General features: G+C 38.2%; 1 protein-coding gene and 1 long non-coding RNA gene across 4 annotated transcripts; both read left to right on the top strand.

Moving 5' to 3' along the window:
• Positions 1 to 3,471: 3,471 nt before the first annotated feature.
• On the top strand, positions 3,472 to 15,362 carry ca14 (carbonic anhydrase XIV). Of its 3 annotated transcripts, XM_026317317.1 has the most exons (13): positions 3,472 to 3,564; positions 3,978 to 4,001; positions 7,294 to 7,473; positions 7,735 to 7,880; positions 9,359 to 9,454; positions 9,567 to 9,633; positions 10,044 to 10,201; positions 11,111 to 11,237; positions 12,060 to 12,083; positions 12,226 to 12,310; positions 12,506 to 12,547; positions 13,524 to 13,577; positions 14,643 to 15,362. In XM_026317317.1, the coding sequence occupies exons 1-13, from the start codon at positions 3,495 to 3,497 to the stop codon at positions 14,749 to 14,751; spliced, it is 1,182 nt and encodes a 393-aa protein (XP_026173102.1). In that variant the 5' UTR covers positions 3,472 to 3,494; the 3' UTR covers positions 14,752 to 15,362. The 3 variants fall into 3 exon arrangements, with proteins under 3 accessions (XP_026173102.1, XP_026173103.1, XP_026173104.1); XM_026317318.1 differs by lacking the exon at positions 12,506 to 12,547; XM_026317319.1 differs by lacking the exons at positions 12,506 to 12,547; positions 13,524 to 13,577.
• Positions 15,363 to 16,324: 962 nt separating this feature from the next.
• LOC113136373 (uncharacterized) lies at positions 16,325 to 17,894 on the top strand. The gene is made up of 2 exons (XR_003296255.2): positions 16,325 to 16,520; positions 16,763 to 17,894. It is a non-coding gene; the product is annotated as an uncharacterized LOC113136373 (long non-coding RNA).
• The last annotated feature ends 506 nt before the right edge of the window (positions 17,895 to 18,400 follow it).

The raw sequence follows: 18,400 nt of genomic DNA, 5'->3' as shown, positions 1-18,400 counted from the left end.
GCATGTGTGTGTGTACACGCAGTTGGCAATTTACTGCCATATTTTGTCACCAGAGAGGTCTAAATAACCTCACTACATCATGTAGTACAATTCAACAGCAGCACAAACTGCTCCTGCCAAAATGATGATATATTTGAATCAACTCCTCTGTAAAACAGTTTCAGCTTCATGAAGGGAAAATTTATTGTATCACTGTTGTATTGCTTTTAGCAAGGTGTGCCAAAAAAACTCCCAGCTCTGTATATATGATAGGTGGTGTTTTTTTTATGCCTAAGGGAAGACAGAGGCCTACAGAGAGAATAAATTGTAGACTGTCTCTCCCCTGTCAATGCAGAGGCCGAGCAACATGTCATTCTTCAGCAGGAAACCAGGGACAGCTGGGAAACGACTGAAAACTGCGCTGCGTCCTCTCTGCGGTGCACCTGTCGGCCAGCATCTGTCTTCTCCTTCTAAACTCAACTCTTCACTAGAGGAATTCCATTAACTACTGGCACTTTACACAAACAAAGAAAGAAGAAACAAAGAAACAGGATTAAGTATGGTCATTTTGTTCCTGCATGGTAAAAGCAGGAACGGAAACTTAAATTGAAGTATTGATAGTATTTAGTTTATAATTGTTTTGAAGCACCCTAGTACAAGGTGATCTCTCAGTATAATTATGGGTCATTATCTTCTACTCAGTCACACACTAGTCATACAGAGGTGGGTGGATTGATTCAGTTGGATCTGGCATTGCCATTGGTGAAACTGGACTTTCATAAGAAATCTCTATTATGCGTTGACAGGTAAATAATGCTTCATGCAATTAGCCTCAGTCTTAAGAGTATAATATGAGGCCCAAATTAAAAGATAATTACTGCCATAAATCACCACAAGTGTGAATAGAAAGCATCAAATTGTACTCAGAACCAGTACAACTCCATCTTCTGCCAAGGCTGCAGCGTCTCTCCCCGCTCACACTCACGGACCGGAGGCATGTGTTTAGCACCATAAACAAAGGGACCTTCACATGTTTGAGAGATTCTGCGCTGATAGATTTGTGAATGAAATCAGATGGCACGCCCATTGCAAAGCCGTAGCCAATGGCGTCTTAAAAAACACAGCTACCACGCCCCTCGATGGAACGCTGAGCGACCAATGGGAGAGCGACGAACGTTAGCCCTGTTGCATAATTTGGCTGAAGCGCTGCACGTTTCAGCGGTACCAGTCTGACCCCTCCCCCTTCAAGTCGCGTTTTCTGTAGCCCCGCCTCCGTGTTTGGGTTAGGTTAGGTTAGAGCGGAGATAACGGAGATAAAAGGTGGAGAACGACTAAAACAGAGGCATTAGAGCCAGAAATGTGAGTTCATATTAGAAATATGGATCTTTATCAATAAATTAATGATAACAAAGACCTGTCATTAGAAGAGAGGGGGTTTGACATGTATTGAGGTTGCAATAGTTAGTGGGATTACAATAATAATAATAATAATGATAATGATGATTCATTATTTGCAGATTTCCTTTGTGTCATTTTTGAGTATTGTATTTACACGAGTTTTTAAGTGCCTGTGAGTTCCATTAAAATGTTCACCGTTTTAGTTTAAGGACTCACATGGAGAGGGTTCCCCCTAGTGTTCATATAAAAAAAACAAGTCTTTTATTAAAGTTATTAGTACAGTGTGTTCAGTTTTTATAGCCTTTTTTTCAATATACTGTAACATAAAAATCTTTGAAAACATAATTCATAGTCTTTATCTTTGAAGTATTTGTTCAGACTACAAAAGACATACTCATATAAATCATAAAACCTTTCCTTACACAGAATGATGCAAGTTCATGCAATCCTAACAGAGATGGTTAAATGTTGAACCTTTCTAACAAAAAGACTACACACTGCATGGTGAAAAAAACTGCTATTATTTTGCAGTAGACATTTTGAACTTGTCACACAGAAAAAGCACTGGTGCTGCTAAGTATAGATACAACACATATATATCTATGGATAATAATAACATTAGCAGTGGTTCTGTTCTGTTCATATGACACACAATGACAGTGTGACAATGAGCCAGTATGTTCAATAAAGCAGCTAAATAGAATTCAGCCATTATTATTATAATTATTGATTGTTTTTTATTGTTATTTGTTTTTCTTACTGTGGTATGTCAAAGTGTCTTTGATGAAAAAAGACCTTTAGAAGTCCCATATGACCAAATAAAAATCAGTCTTAAAATTTAATATAACAGTTGTTAAATTTATATATTGCATTACATAACTCTCTTGTATTGGGATATTATACATAGATATATTTATAATACTATACTAATCCATAAGATTCTGAAAATAAAGGTAACATATGTAAACAAAGACTAGCCGACATATTACTTAACTGGAAAGTGTTTAATCTGAAATGACATTTAGTTAGCCCAATGTTTCCCAACCAGGGAGTTGGGACACCACATGGGGTGAAATGATAAATCTGGAGGTCACAAGATGATGCAAAAAATATATTTGTTTATTTTTCAGACACATAATGTTTACGTCATCTGGCTTTCAAAACATTTAAGTTCAAGTTCATTGTTATCTATATAAGAACCATAGGAATCTATGGAAAATAATGCCATTCTTTTACCAATGCAATTTCAATTAAAAACGCAATTAAAAAAAAAAAAAAAAAACAGACAAAAAATATAAATAAATAAATAAAAAATATGTTCCTCACATTGATAAGCTATGTATACAATTCACATTTTATTTATATGTCGGTCTAAGCTAAAAGACAAAAAACATTAGAGTAAAAAGTATGTTGCTTTGTATTTTGCTAGTTTTTGTAATTTTACCATCCAATGTGATACGTTTTTATCATCTCTTCTCTGTTTCGCTTCTCTTTCTCATACTTATTTTTTACTGAATGAGGATAAATTAGATCAGATGGTTTACTGTTAAACTGATGCAGGCACCTCTCACTCAGCAGGAATTTATAACACTGTACATTTTAGAAACTTTTAGCAGGTCAGATGTTGCTTCCCAGATTCCCACATTTCCATTTCTCCTCTATCATAATCAGCACATTTTTGCTTCATATTGCCCTTTTCTTTCACTCTCTTTTCTTAAGTCTTATCTCTACTTTTCTATCCTACTTTTCCCATGCACTAATCTTCTTTTGTCTCCCTCTCTCTGTCCCTCTCACCCTCCTTTTAGTAACTAACGCTGAATTAATTCTCACTCACTTTTCCCTGTTCATGGCCTTCTTCCTCCTTGATGTCACATCTCTTCTCTTTCTTTCCACTTCATACTTTTCTTTCCATTTGCCTCTTGATCTGGTGTCCTGTATTTCAGAGTGGATTTGGCCTGCAATATCCACACTCTGGCTGTTAAACAGATCTGTGGCAGGTGTGATCACTGGACCCAGTCAGTCTTCCCTCCCTCTTTCTCCCTCTCTTTCTCTCTCACTTGGTCCTCATCTCTCTCTCCGCTTTTATTCATTTCTGTGTATGGGCAAGGGAAGCTAACATGGACTCTTTGGGTCTTTTTATCTTTCTAATGCTTCTATATTTACAGTGGACACCTGCTCCTGCTACTGGTAAGGTCTTCATTAACATAATAATCAGCACTATGGTAGACTTTTCTTTTCATGCTTGGGTGTTGGTGTTGTAGATTCTTTGGATGTTTCAGTCTCTGCTGTAGTAGTGGAGCAGTAGTAAAACTTGGAAATAACAATGGGATTTGAGTAGGATTTGTACTACTTTAGTTAAGGCATTTACACCTTTTTTTAGAATTATACTAAGGTTGTATTACCAACAACCATAGGTGGCAGGTTAGAAGTGATGAAAGTATAATCTATTACAGATAGTAAAATATTTAATTGGTATTATCTCACAAATAAGATGCTTTTAAGATTTGTTGAGCATCTAGTTTGGAGCCACTATAAATTTAAAAAATGAGAACTGCTGCAAAAAATCAGTTTTAGGAATTTTCTCTTTTACTCTTTTTCAGAGGAAATCACATGGACCTACACTGGTAAGTTTAAGTTTAAGTTTATTTATAGAGCAATCTTTTATGAAGACGCAATGTAAAGTGTTGTGGACAGTGATACAAGAAATAAGTCACTGATAGAGACGACATCATACACAAAGCATGGGTGATAATCTGGAAATGTTAAATAAGCTGTATAACCTGAAATGAACTTGAGGGAGTAAATGTTTAATATCTAATACAAGGTGACTGGCAGTGGTCTAGTCTGCTGGTAACAAAGATATGGACAAGTTTTCAATGATCAAAACAAAGCACAACTACTCAAAACAGTCTTACCACTCTGACTTCATGGCACATCTATAAAATATCAGAAATATCATAAAGGTTTCTGTAGCTGGCCTAGGATTTCTGCATTTTCCCCTCTTATTTCCCACCCCATTCTCCCTCTGTTTTCTTCTCCTTCCCTCTCTGTCTGTATTAGTTACAGTCCAACAAGCTGGCATTAGCGCAGCAGTCACACAGAGATGATAAAGGGGTGGAGGGAGATAGAGAGGAAGAAAGCAACAAAAAGGCTGAGAGAGAGGCTGGCTGAGGGCGGCAGGTGCACAAGGATATGGGGTGGTTGGACAGAGAGAGGGAGATGGGACGGGATGAAGCTAAAGCATACCAAATTGTGCCATGTATTGTTGCAGCGCACAATAACCTATGTGTTTATTGTGTAGTGGATGCACACTGGCTGCCTTTACCGTGGACAATGACTCTGTGGGAATGAATGGGGGGCACAGACTACTGCTCTCTACATGTATTCAGGGGTAAACCATAATGTACAGTACATGCAGAATGCACAGAAAAGTGTAGAGTTTGTGCCTGGAGCAAACTAGAATCTATACATAGGCATTATAACTGAAGATACAAGGGCAAGTATACTTTACAGAATGTGTGGTGTAATGTCAGATTAGTAGTTTGCATGTTGTGCAATATACAATCTGAACTTGTGTGTTGAATCAGGTTTTTTGTCCCAGTATAAAAGTCACTGGGATTCATTTAAAGTACATAGAGTACTAGAGTGAGGGAGGCATGTTGTGTGGCACAGAGTTACATGATGTGGCCACTGCTGAGCTGTTAGGTGAAGTGGAAAGCTACTTTTGATATGCACACAAAAGAGCAGTTTTACATGGTTTCAGCGATGCTCTTTCCACGAGAGATGAGAGTCATGTAAAAGAATCAAGGGAAAACCAGTCCCACATTCCATCATTGTCCTCATCACGCTCTGAGTGCATCTGCATCTGTGTGTGTGTGTGTGTGTGTGTGTGTGTGTGTGTGTGTGTGTGTGTGTCTTTGTTCCTGGCTGTATTGAGGACAGGGATAGCATGGTAGGAGAGGTACAGCAGGCACAGAGGGTCAGAATTTTCGGCCTGCGGTCACTATGGAGACGTCCATGGTGACCGGTGGCAGGGCCGCGGGTCTTACTTTTGAAGTTGAGTCGTGGATGGGGCTCTGCAGCTGGGAGGGGTAAGGGGGCAGAGAACAGATTAGAAGTACAAAGTGGGGGTTGTGGGCACAGGCAGAGCAGTGGGTGGGGACGTGGTTTTTACATCACTAATGTAGAGCCCCCTCCTCACATTGTTTTGTTTATTTAGAAATGTAGAAATAAATAACTGGATACTTTTATTTGCACACCACTGACAAAAATTTTGTGTATGAAATGTGTCAGTGTTCGTGTTCGCCACAGCGATCCCGTCCTTGCAATTGAAATTCAGATTCCTTGACTCACATGTCATTCTCTTTCTCTTTCAGACTCTTTCTTTTATTATGCAATTGGACAGACTAGTCTCTTTTTTACTCTTTGCCCAAACCTCAGCGACTTTATCCTCTCTCACCTACTTTCTCAGTACTGTCCAAGGTTGAATTTCTCTTTATTTTAAATGTAGAGCACATTTAAATACTCTATATAGGTATGTCAAAAATGCATAATAATATTAGTAAATGTATAGTATAGTATATATAGTAGCCTTCATGCTTACAGTTGCCATTCAGTCTTTTATAATAGATTTTAATATTACATCTTCTGAATTATAATAATATGCTGTGTATGCTGAATAAATTTTAATTTTTATTGTAATACTTGTCAGGTTGTCATTATTTAATTTATTAAGTTTTAATTGACGAGGCAGATAAAACTGAGATAAAAAATTAATCCTCTGTTAAAACCACAAAAACACATTTTACCATGAAAAACACATCAATATTTGTGGAATTATATGGGATAAATTAATTTCACCTGTTTTTAACACGGTAGCAGGAACTGACTCTAAATGAGAAAAACAAAGCAGATTATTTCACTGGCATGAAGACAGCGACTCTTGGTTCAAGAACCATCTAAGATTAACTTTATTTGTAAATAAAAAAATTATTTCATCGCAGATTTGAGAACAAGCTTCACAGAGAAAGGCCACAGCTGACAGGCAGGTTCAAACCCAGACCCTTATTGCTGTGGGTTGATAGTGCGCCACTTATGTCCACCTTATCTTTAACATGTCTGCAGTGATAATAAAGCTATCAGGGCACACAGTACAATCAGGGTTGGAAGAGGTGATTTAGTATAAGGCTGCAAGGGTCTGTAATGATTATGTGATGTGCGATGGTTGTTGTTAGATGAAAATGAGTTATACATTGATGATTCCTTGATTACCTGCTTTTGTTGGTATAGTATCTCAGTCACTTATGCCTGTGTGTGTTTACTTGCTCCAAGTGAAATATATATCACCGGCAATTTTGATTTTAAATAAATTGACTTGATTCATAGTCTGATTTATGACAGTTTGTGCGACAGGAGATAAAACCACATGGTAAAACCACATAGAGAAAGCATCTGTAAAGACCAATACCTACAGTTGTGTGTGTTTCTATGGAGACTAGTGATAATGGGAATCATTTCTGCATCACTTCACAAAATGATTCAAGGATATGAAATTGGCAGCAGATATACAGCTGATTTAAATGTTAATTACTGTGAACTGGCTTTTCAATTCAGGAAAAAAAAGTGTTTTAATGAAATTTAGTGAATGTATATGAGTGGCTCAAGCATAAATAAAATGTTTAATGTGAGAAAGGCTGTGTTTTTAGGTGATGAAACTCCACAACATGTTGCTGTAGATTTTCGTTTTTTTTGGTTACATTTTTAATGTTGATAAAAATTATCACCATAACGTTGTGAACCTAAATAGAACATAGAGAAATAATTGTATTGCATAATACACTGATTACGGGGGCTTTTTAGTGGAATTAGTAGGCTGTGTGATTGGGTGACATCGTTTCTGTCTTTTCTCTGTCAAAGGCTTGGTGGGTCAGCCTGAGTGGTCCAAATATTTCCCTGACTGCGGTGGTACATCTCAGTCCCCTGTCGATGTGATAACCACCCAGACTAAATATGACACTAGTCTGATCCCTGTAACCCCGCTGGGCTACAGTCAACACGGCAACAAGCCCTTCACTCTGTACAATAATGGACACACAGGTAACTAGGCCAGCTGGCGTCCACCGCCTCTCCTCTTTACTCTCTCACACGTATCTGAGTGGCTTTATGGATGATCTGTTTATACTGCACCTTTCTGAAAATGCAACCAGGCAGTAAAACCTTTTATTACCCACTAATAAATATAGGACATTAGTTAAAATTTCAAGAATATTATATCAATTTCAATGAAAAAAAAAAAGTTTCTCACCTCGTGAGCATATCACAGAAAAGTCAGCTGTTTTGTCTCTTTTTTTATGTCAGTGGTGATTGAGATGCCAGAGTGGATGGGACTGGGGGGGCTGCCCTGGTTCTTTACAGCTGTGCAAATGCACCTCCACTGGGGCAGTGGTGGCCCAAGTCATGGGGGCAGTGAACACACCATCAATGGGCTGAGTGCAGATGCAGAGGTATGTTTAAAGACAGTTCACTGTAAACAGTAAAGTCCACAGATGAGTGGAAAACTACAGCTGAGCTCGGTCACAAACAGGTAGCCAGTGCAGGTCAAGTTCAAATGGTGTGACAGAGGTAGTTACAAAAGTCAAAAAATACAAAATTCAAAGATCAAAATGATGAATGATGATATGACAATTCAGGTATTACTCGCAAAAATAAATTTACCACAATATTCAAGGCAGAATAAAAAACAAAAAACCCAAATGTCTGACAAGTGGCCTGCATCCACAGAGGTTTACTTTTTTTTCATTGTTGTAGAGAAGAGTAAGAGGGAACATTTTAACAGGGTGATATTTGTGTAGGTAAAATAAAAAATAGGATGAAGTTTTACGTTGTGTATGAAGGTAATGACACAACATAAAACAGCATTGCCTCTCACTGGATGGGAATAGTAAGCGAGACTAGAATGTATTCTGTTAAGCTGTCAATTGTCTGTCTGCTCAACTAATTTTGGGACTTCTGTAGATAAGAGACATGTATTTGAGCCTCAAAAAAATTTGCATGTAAACGTTTGTTCATTATCAAGAAAATTTACATTCATGTAAAGCACTCAGCAGCAAGCAAACACTTTTTTATTTACAATTGTGAACAAAATAAACAATAATATGTAAATAAATAAATATTCACCATCATTAAATGGTTTGTTAATACACATGTAAATATAGTAAATGCACTGTTTACTCCTGCTTGAGGAACTTTTACTTAAAAAATCATCACCATCATCAGAAAGTTTTGATAATCAACTAATCATTCCAATTCACTTGAAAGTGCCAAACATTCTCTGATCAAATGAAATGTGAGGATAAACGGCACTGGGAACTGAATATGGCTGCTGGCTGCGATAAAGGGATAAAGGATAGCCTGTAGGGAAGGCGGCGTGAGGGGTACAGAGGCATGAGGGCAACAGCTAAGAAAAAAAAAAAACAAGAATAAAGAGGTGAGGAAATAAAACTAGTAAGCAATTGAATTACCATAGAGACGAGAGGGAACAATAGCAGAGAAAGAATTGAGTAATGAGCAAAGATAAATCATCTCAGCACCTCAGTTTCTGTCCTTCTGTCACTGGTCATGTATGCCAACTCACCAGTTTCTTCAGGGGAATTTAAGTTGATTATAGAGATCTTGTAGAAACCAACAAATTAAAAGATCATGCAAACATTAAGTAATATCAGTTAAAAAAAAAGCTACCTGACACACGAGTGATCTTATTACATAATGAGACAATTAAGCACTTTCTCATTCACATCAGTCTTCCCTCGTTGCTCTTTATTTCTCTGCTAAGTTAGCACGCAGCCTTTCCTCTTTCAGCCTCTCGCCCCTATCTCTCTCTGTTGTTAACCCTTACGTGGCTTAAAGCGATGCGAGTGCAAGTCCTTCCTCTCTGTCTCCTTCTCATCCGTGAATAAACTGACCGTGATCTTCCTCTCTCCAGCTACACGTGGTACACTACAACTCTGAACTCTACCCCAATGTGTCCATAGCAATGACACAGAAAGATGGCCTGGCTGTTTTAGGAATTCTCATTGTGGTAATAAAAACAACACTAATAAAAAATTATGACAGAATAAAGAGAATGGTTATTTTTCACTTTAATGTCAAGCAATGTAATAAACATTCAAGACTGAGTTTTGGCTTCCCAGACAGGTGAGGAGACGAATCCAGCATTTAACAACATCCTCAACTATCTGCAACGCATCAGACATGCTGGTAAGCCTGCTAGAAATTTTTCAACACACATCTTTTCTTTGACTTACTTTACTCAAAGTTTGTTTGTTTTCTAAATTAACTTTTCAGTGAATAGCTCACATTATTTTCTTTCACTGCTTAGTAATTAGTTTTCATTTCAATTTTTGGATGGACTAAAATAAATAATAGACACTCCATAGTCACAGATGAGCAGATATGATGAAAATGACAAAATTATGTGACTATAAAAATATTTTGTTCTATAGCAAAACATTAAAAGAAACTCGTTGCTCTCATGAGGATTAAAAATACTTGAAAATTGAAAATTTGTTATAATATAATTTATATTTATTATATACTAAATATTATATTATATATATATATTATATATAGACTTCACATGCTCTGTTTTCTTTCCTCCATTTATTCAGACCAGAAAGTGTCTATTCCAGCCTTTGACGTCCAGTCCCTGCTCCCTAAGGATCTGGGTCGCTACTATCGCTACAATGGCTCCCTAACAACGCCGCCCTGCTACCAGAGTGTCATCTGGACCTTGTTCCATGAAAGGGTTCAAATCTCAATGGCACAGGTGAGTCTAAGAAACTAAGACCCAGCTTGTCTGAGATTCACAGACTTGTCTCAAACCAGAGCTCACCTTTCACGCTGCTTGCATTTTAATCCACAGCGAATCTCATTTAACTCCCCCCATGACCAACATGGATAGAAATGTCTTGTGCCAAATTAAAGCAGTAAAAATTAAAGTTGTGGTGTTTACTTTAGTAATTAAAACATCTTAAAACAATCATTAACTTATATGTTCATTTGAACTTACAGTTACTGCTTTATATTCTTTAAATTCTTAGGTGCTTGCCCTCTTTAATCAAACCATTTAGCATTCAACTTCCCCAACAACTGAACAACCCTCTGAAAAAGAGGTAAAAAAGTTTTGTTCACAGCCATTGAAGCACCTCATTCTGATATTATTATCTAGAAGTCAAAAACTGTCATCAGTCACTATGTAATTGCCGCTGTTGTGGCAGCTCTATCCCCAGACTTAAAAACAAAGGATTCAGACTCAAGATGATGTCTCACTATTGATGACACTATTCATTAAAAGCAGTGACACACATCATTCAAAAAGAGTTCGTACAATGTGTGCCAGCAGAACCTGTTATATTGCCAGCAAAACAAACAGCTTGAGCACTTTGTCCTTTAAATGCAAACACAGAAATGAGTCGGAGCATCACACCCCACCTATGCTGTCTGTGGTTGGTTTGTTAGGCATGTGTCGCTTCCTGTGTATCTACATTCTCTGTCTGCTTTGGCATCCTGACCCAAATCTAGCAGCTGGGAGGGGGAGACCCACTTTACAAACAACAAAACAGTTTGAATTATTCAGCATTTTAACATAAGTTATTTGTATCATACAGGGCAGTTTCATATATTTATGTCCATTTGTGTGGGTTACTGCTAATGTCTTTTTACCTCTGCAATCCAGCTGTTGAAGATGGAAACAATACTTTACTCAAGTAAAGCAGAAGATCCCGAGAGGATACTGCTACAGGACAACTATCGTGCAACACAGCCACTCAAACACAGGGTCATCTTCGCCTCCTTCTCTGCAGGTTAGACAGACAGGGCGGTATAAAGCAATATTCCCCAAAAAAAAATCATACCCAATCATGTTGACTGCTGGTATGAAAGAAAAGCAGATTCTCAATTAGGCATCAGACATTTTCTTAGAGTGACAAGGCACAAATATAAAGCTGCAAATACGTCACAACCAGTCTGCCTTGTCTGTGTTGTACTACTAGCAGCATTTCTATCTTGGTCTGTTGTGATGCTATCATGCGGCTTATAATGCAACCCACAATAAGAATCCAGTGGGTGTTCACATAGATCAAAACTAGCAATTAGCTAAATGCATTTTGAGAGTGAAAAGTGGAATGTGGAGAGAAAGGTGGGAATAGTAGGAATTAGCAGTGACTTTATCTGAGGGAAGGCGCCTCAGGGAGGAGTAAAAAGGGGGTAACAGAAATAGATGAGAAGAGTGGAAAAGCAAGGGCGAACATGGTTTGTTTGCGAGCTGATTATAGAAAAGGATTTGGAAAAGCTAAACACTGACTCCATTGTTATCACACAAGTCTAACTGAGAAAAGGGGAGAGGAAAAAGACAGAAATGAAAGAGGGAGCCAGAGTGTCAGACAAAGACAAAGGGGAAAGAATTTGTGTGAAGTGCTCATTGTAGTGAGTGACTGAACTGGAAGCACTGTGATATCAGCAGTACTGATATCAGCAAATGCAGCAAAACACAGACATAACATTTTCAAACAGTAGATTCTGCTGAGATAAACTCACAAATCATTGTGTATTGAACTGTGCAACAGAAGGTTAAATATATTGTGATTGTTTTCTAACGAGTTATTTTTATATTTTATTTGTTGTAGAATCAGGGAAGGAGCTCTCTTCTGGTAAGACCACATAAGAATTTCCACAAAAGTGTTTCACTGACGCAGATAATAATCACATCACTTCTTTAACATCATTTAACTGCTCTGTTTTATTATTGTATTTTAGGAAGTTTTCATACAACTTTCTGTTCTTTTCCTGCAGGTGAGGTCACAGCCATAGTGATAGGAGTGATGTGTGGCTGTGTAGGTCTGGCAGTAATCGTTCGCTTCATTGTGAAGACAATACGGTAAGGAGTTCTGCTGTGTTTCTTCCCCACTTCGGTGTCCCGCTTGCTACCCTGTCTCTACTCATATATAAGCAGAGACTGGGCATGAGTCTGTTGTTCTTCTGGTCGAACTGGGTGACTCTGCAGACTCTGTGGGAGCTGTCACTGTGGAAAAATCCTGTGTCTTCTCATCGCCCATCTCTTATCTCTTGACAGATTTTTTAAACTCCTCCACCATGAAACAGTCGTGGTAAACAGGTGACATACCTGATCTCAGTACTGACAAGGATGCTCAACTAGTGCTGACTGAGCTGTTTTATTTTTGTGCTTGACAGCTAGCCTGAAGCGCAGATCTTAGATAAGCTGCATGTCAAAAGGATTTCCAAAAAAAGGAAAAAACTAGGAATATAATGAACTATAGCACTTTAAATCCATATGGAAATTACATTTTAATGCAGGATTAGTATGTGGTGCACAGTTAAATGGGCAAGCATTCCTATAGAAGCCCAGCATTCATGTTAAATGAATTGGCCCTTGTAAGTAAGGTTTTAATATAATAGGTAAAAGCAGCCCTAATATCAGCGCTAAGGATAATCCAAGTTTCTGATTTCTGCTATAATAACATGATTATGTCCCAATGCTTTCTTAATACTTTCTCTCATAAATGCCACTGATTAATGAATGTATGTTGTGGGCCCCACCGTGTGCCACCAGTAAGAGATTTAATCTTTACCCTGCTTTGACCAGCGGTTCCCAAAGCTCCCAGAAATGCGTTCAGTTCAAACTGTGGCCCCTTATCTTATAGTTTTAAGTCAAACAGATTATTTTTATTGCTGAATATTTTGTGTAGATCTGAATTAATGTTTGAAATGGAGATAGGGGAAGTGAGACCTCTGATCACACTCATTCTTGTAACTGTTTTTAACTGTTCTGTTCTAAAACAGCTTACAGGGAAATTATGAGTGCCCTCGTTTTTTCTTAGGGTCCCCACAAACCTTGTCAAGGAGCCTTAAGGGGGCCTTGAACTCCACTTTGGGAACCACTAGTTTTTTATAATGTCAAACAGCTGTGTTCAGTTACTTTGAACTATGACCTCCAATCTTCCTACCTAACGAGCGGGTAGGGAGGAGAGGGAATGAGTTTTTGAAATAATTGCACAGACTCACTGAAATGTTATATCTGCTGATTTCTTTCTGTTTTGGTTATATGATTCTCTCTTCTGATCTTGTGACAGCTCTACCTCTAGCTGGGACGTCCTGCCCAGTAACCGGCCTGCTACCATGCCCAGGTCATTCTTCAAAAATTATGACCTTTGACCTTAATCTTATCTTTGACTTTTCAGCTTTAGACTCCTGCCTACATGTCTTTGCTTTAACCACCCATTTACAGTGGCTTATTCTCCTAAATTAGACCCTAACACCCCTAGTAGACCTCTGGAGTACTAGTGTTTAAACAAAATCCACAAAAGAGAAAAATAGTATAGTATATTATAAATGTGCAGAGGGAAGCCTTAGGATATACTTTAACACATGGCAATACAAATAAAATAAAAAACTATTGATCACAACTTGCTGACACTGTAGGGGTTTTTCAGTTGTCTTTTGATCCAGTGTCCACTGGACACAGATGTGATGTGTTCTGTCTACACTGCAGCTGCCAGAATGGTGTATTCTGGCATGACCTGCTGGTGTTTTCTCAATCCCACTGACTTTGTATGCCTCTAATGTCACAAACCGACTTCTGAATGTGTAAAGAGTAAATGAAGCCCTTAGAATTAGTATCTAAGGATTCATTTAAAACCTTGTCTTAACATGCAGCAAAAGTAGCTTTTCTGGTTTGCAAGTAAGTGGTGAGAAGACATAAAAAATGACAGCAAAAAAAAAAAAAACTATGTTGAAAGTCATGCTGCTGAAAAACAGAAGCTCTACTTCTGAAAGGGACCTAGTGGACATTCAAAACATGATGGAGATACGGATCAGCTGGGATGTGATCTGTTAACATATCTGTTTACTCATTCTAGATTATTTTAACTTTATTTATCTACTTAATCCCTATTACCACTCCTATGTTCACTACATCATTATGTGCTTTTTTTTTTCCTTTTGCACATTAGTCTTCAAGGGCACTTAAGCTTAAATCATCTTATGGTGGACTTTATATTTACAACTTTTAGAGCTATACTGGTTATTTTATTGTATGCTGGAGTCGTGAAGTCAGACCTTCTGTGCATTCACTGACAAAGAGGGACCTCTGCTGGATACTACAACAAACTACACTAAAACTAAAATGTCTCACCAGTGTTGCAGTGTTTGTGATGACTCAAAAGGACTGACTCTTCCCTCTGATGTTTCAGGATTAGGGAGACAGAGAAAGCGAAAGTGAAAAAACAGGACATGGCTCTGAACTCGACATGTGAAGCAGAAAAGAAAGAGGAGCCTTTGTCACTTCAGACTGAGCCCTAGCTGACAACTCAGTCAACGTCAGGCCCCAGACTCTTTCTTCCACTCGTCAATGATGTTATCACTGATCCATGTTTCCTCTGGGACAGAAAGTGAATATGGTCTCATGCATCAGTTACAGAAAGCAGCCGGAAAGAATCATTTTCTAAAAAGTGAACGAAAGATGAAACCTGGACACAGGACAAGTCATCTGCTGCCTTGGTTACTAGAATATTTTCAGTATTTTTTTAACTTAAGTTTAATGATGTTGGCAGTGTTGGAATCAGACATTTCTTCAGTTTGCACATGAAGAACTTGGTATACTGCATATGTGTTAGTTTTCTGGCTAGTTCTATGTTTGCTCTTGCAATGCCTGGGATGCATGGTTGGTTCGTGTAAATACTTTATATAGTATATATTTTGTTGTTTTATTTTTCACATTTTGCTGTTATTGCATCATGTTCATTTTGCCTTGAAACGAACGCACACTGCACTCTATGAAATGTAATTGAATGAATTGTTTATTGATGAATTAATAATCGTTTAATGTCGTAAGACTTGAGTATTAACACAAAGTGATCAATTTGGCATTAAGATATATGGAAAGTAAATAAGCATAAATCCAGTGATTAAGGTCTAAAGGAATTTGAGGCTGAAGACGTTGATCAGAGTTTAAATCAGCAGGTATGTACTGTTAGAAAAAATATAATTTTAGGTGCAAATGTCTGATTGATTTTTTTTTTTTTTTTGCTATATATAACTCATCAATATGGGCAGCACATTAAAACACCTGAATGACAACCTCAACCGTTTTTTGAACTCATGTGTATGGCAAAAATCACCACCTCTCCCACAAGGTTCTCAGAAAATATTTTGATGTACTTTCTTCGTCAGACAATACAGATAAGTAGCTCAGCTCTGCTACTGTTTTTGTTAAGTGGCTCTATTGATGTGCACACTTGAGTTTAAGTTTGTGTCTGTTTTTCTCTGAACACATTTCCCACTGATGCAACGAGAAGTAGATTTTACAGAAGCAGGTGGTTTGGCTCCCCAAATTGTTGACTGAGCCGCAAAAAGATTCACAGAAATGTGTAGGGGAAAGAACTGCACAGACAGAGAAATCAGAAATGAGACAAGACAATGAGGAAGCTCTGTATAATTATATGTAACATATGAAACCCCGAGCTATAACCTATTGAAGCCTTGAGGACAAAAACAAGGTCAGACATGCATTAAAAGATATTTCAAAAAGACGTACAAACAGTAGAGCAGAAAACAGCACACACACACTCAACAGTAGAGCAGAAAACAGCACACACACACTCAACAGTAGAGCAGAGAGCAGCACACACACACTCAACAGTAGAGCAGAAAACAGCACACACACACTCAACAGTAGAGCAGAAAACAGCACACACACTCAACAGTAGAGCAGAAAACAGCACACACACACTCAACAGTAGAGCAGAAAACAGCACACACACTCAACAGTAGAGCAGAAAACAGCACACACTCACACACATACAGCGACTGAGCATTTTAAATTAGCTCACTGAAGCTTTATTAGGTATTTATAGCAGTAACTGGATCAGCTCTCACAGTGGCTGCTGCTGTAAAGCACAGCCATGTGGACAGTTATGTAAAGCTCCTCTGCGCACACACTTCAGGCCACTCCTTCCCTCACTCATAGGAAGTGAAATGTGGAACCGTAACTGAAGGACAAAGAAGATCTCACATCTGGAGCCTGTAGTTCACTTGTAGCTCACAAATTCCTCCACTGCTGTCAAAACACGGTAGGGAAGTTCTCTTATAGAGCTACTGTTTCTGCATCCTCTCTTGCTTTCATGTTAAAAAAAAACGCTAGTCAGACAGCTGTGGCTGTGTCAGATTCTTTTCCACACATGGTGTTATGTAACACAGATAAATCATGGAAACAGAAAAAGATATGGCTAAATACTATGCAGTGATAGAGGTCAGTGTGTGTAGGATGTTCTGTTCATACTGATATGACTTTTTGGTCTTTGATTCACTCTAGGACTCTGGGCCATGGCTGCTCTCGGGGCTTTTCTCGCTCTTGCCATCTATCTCCTGTTGGGGTGTCAAACGCTTGCTAAAAACGATGCTCCCTGCCAGCTCTCCAAATGGAACAACGGGTACAAGACCTTCCTCAGACGTCACGTTCCCTCTGGAATGCCTACTTCTCTCAACCAGAATGAATGGGAGAACTTCATCAGGAGTAAAGGGAACTGTGACAGACCGACACAGTCCTTCCTCAGTCCAGAAGAATTGGACAAGGTCAAAGATGTGTGCACAAACAGAGGTGGGAAAGTGTACAAGGAGAACCTCTGCATCAGCAAGCAGCCTTTCACTTTTGTCACGGTGAGGAGTGAACAGGGAACCTGTGGGATCAGGAGCGTCCGACAGGAAACTAAACATCTGATCCTGGCCTGTGAGGTGTTAGACAATCAGTGCCTGCCAGTCCATTTTGAGGGGAACCCTGGAAGTCTAAAGCCTGATAATAACGCCAAAAGCTGCCAGGACCCAAGCACTAGAAGTCATGCTCCCAGTTTTAAAATGACGTGGCTCTGGTTGTTGTGCCTCATACCTGTTATTTTTGGCTATTACCATTTAGTAGGAACTAGATAAGAAAATGAAATTTTGATCAAGGGACATTTTGCTCTACTCAAACACATTTGTGCAGAAACTGAAGAAATTTCAATCATATCAGTAACATATGAAGTACATTTTTAAAGGAAGTTCAAATTTAAAAAATGTTTTTTTATAACAAGATCCTACTATTATTTTTAGGGACTTTACTGTATATATGCCTGTGCATTTGAGTTTTCATTACATTTCATTTCATATCTCTAAGAGAAGTGCTGCTGTCATTGCATTTGATTTGGACATGGACGGCACAGATGTGATGCTAAATTCAATTCAGTTTCATGCATGTGTATGTACGTGTGTATTTTACATTACAAGTAAATACATAAGGAAGGATTATTTTAAGTCAATTTAAAAAGGGAATTCATTGCATTTAATAAATGTATGTTATGATTTAATAAACAGAAATTCAAGCAAACACAATTAAGATTCTGAATAAATTTACATCATTTCCATAAGAAGAAAACTCATTTTTCCAACTATAATAAATGTAAGTAAATGTGTGTGTCTTGTGTCAATAGCCATTGATTTCTGTACAAATATTGGCTTGACCTCTGGATTATATACATCTAAACTCACAGTTGTCATAGCAGAGTATGGCGTTGAAATAGTGCTGAGCTAAACAGCAATTAAACATAAACAAACAGTGACTCATTGAAACACTGATGAACAGCATGTGAGGACTCACACACAAACCATGAAAAGCTTCTGAAAAGAGATAAGAGACCCCACCAGGCTTTGCTGGACACTGATGTCTGGTCTCCATGAAAAATGTATGATATCTGTCCTAGTTTTTCCAAGATTAGGGATTAGGTGCAACTGTAAAGGTGATGTTTGTTGACAGGATTAACAGTAAATGTATTACAAACTAATTTGAGAAGTTTAATTTTATTTTTAAGTTTAGTTTATTAGACCCTTACACTATTAATTAACCTTAACACATTGTCCTGATGGGCAGCACAGTGGTGGAGTGGTCAGATTTGACTGGTGACCGAATTGTCTGTAGGTG

This window comes from Mastacembelus armatus, chromosome 16 (assembly GCF_900324485.2).
Source record: "Mastacembelus armatus chromosome 16, fMasArm1.2, whole genome shotgun sequence".
Taxonomy (NCBI): Eukaryota; Metazoa; Chordata; class Actinopteri; order Synbranchiformes; family Mastacembelidae; genus Mastacembelus; species Mastacembelus armatus.
Note: the sequence above shows the minus strand (reverse complement) of the source record. Positions and strands in the feature narration are given on the sequence as shown.

What these genes read in the sequence shown, in the direction of transcription:
- ca14 (XM_026317317.1), top strand. Translation starts at nt 3,495, where the DNA reads ATGGACTCTTTGGGTCTTTTTATCTTTCTAATGCTTCTATATTTACAG. An exon ending in GGCTGAGTGCAGATGCAGAG is followed by an intron (nt 7,881 to 9,358) that starts GTATGTTTAAAG and finishes TCCTCTCTCCAG; the next exon opens with CTACACGTGGTACACTACAA. An exon ending in TTCAAATCTCAATGGCACAG is followed by an intron (nt 10,202 to 11,110) that starts GTGAGTCTAAGA and finishes TCTGCAATCCAG; the next exon opens with CTGTTGAAGATGGAAACAAT.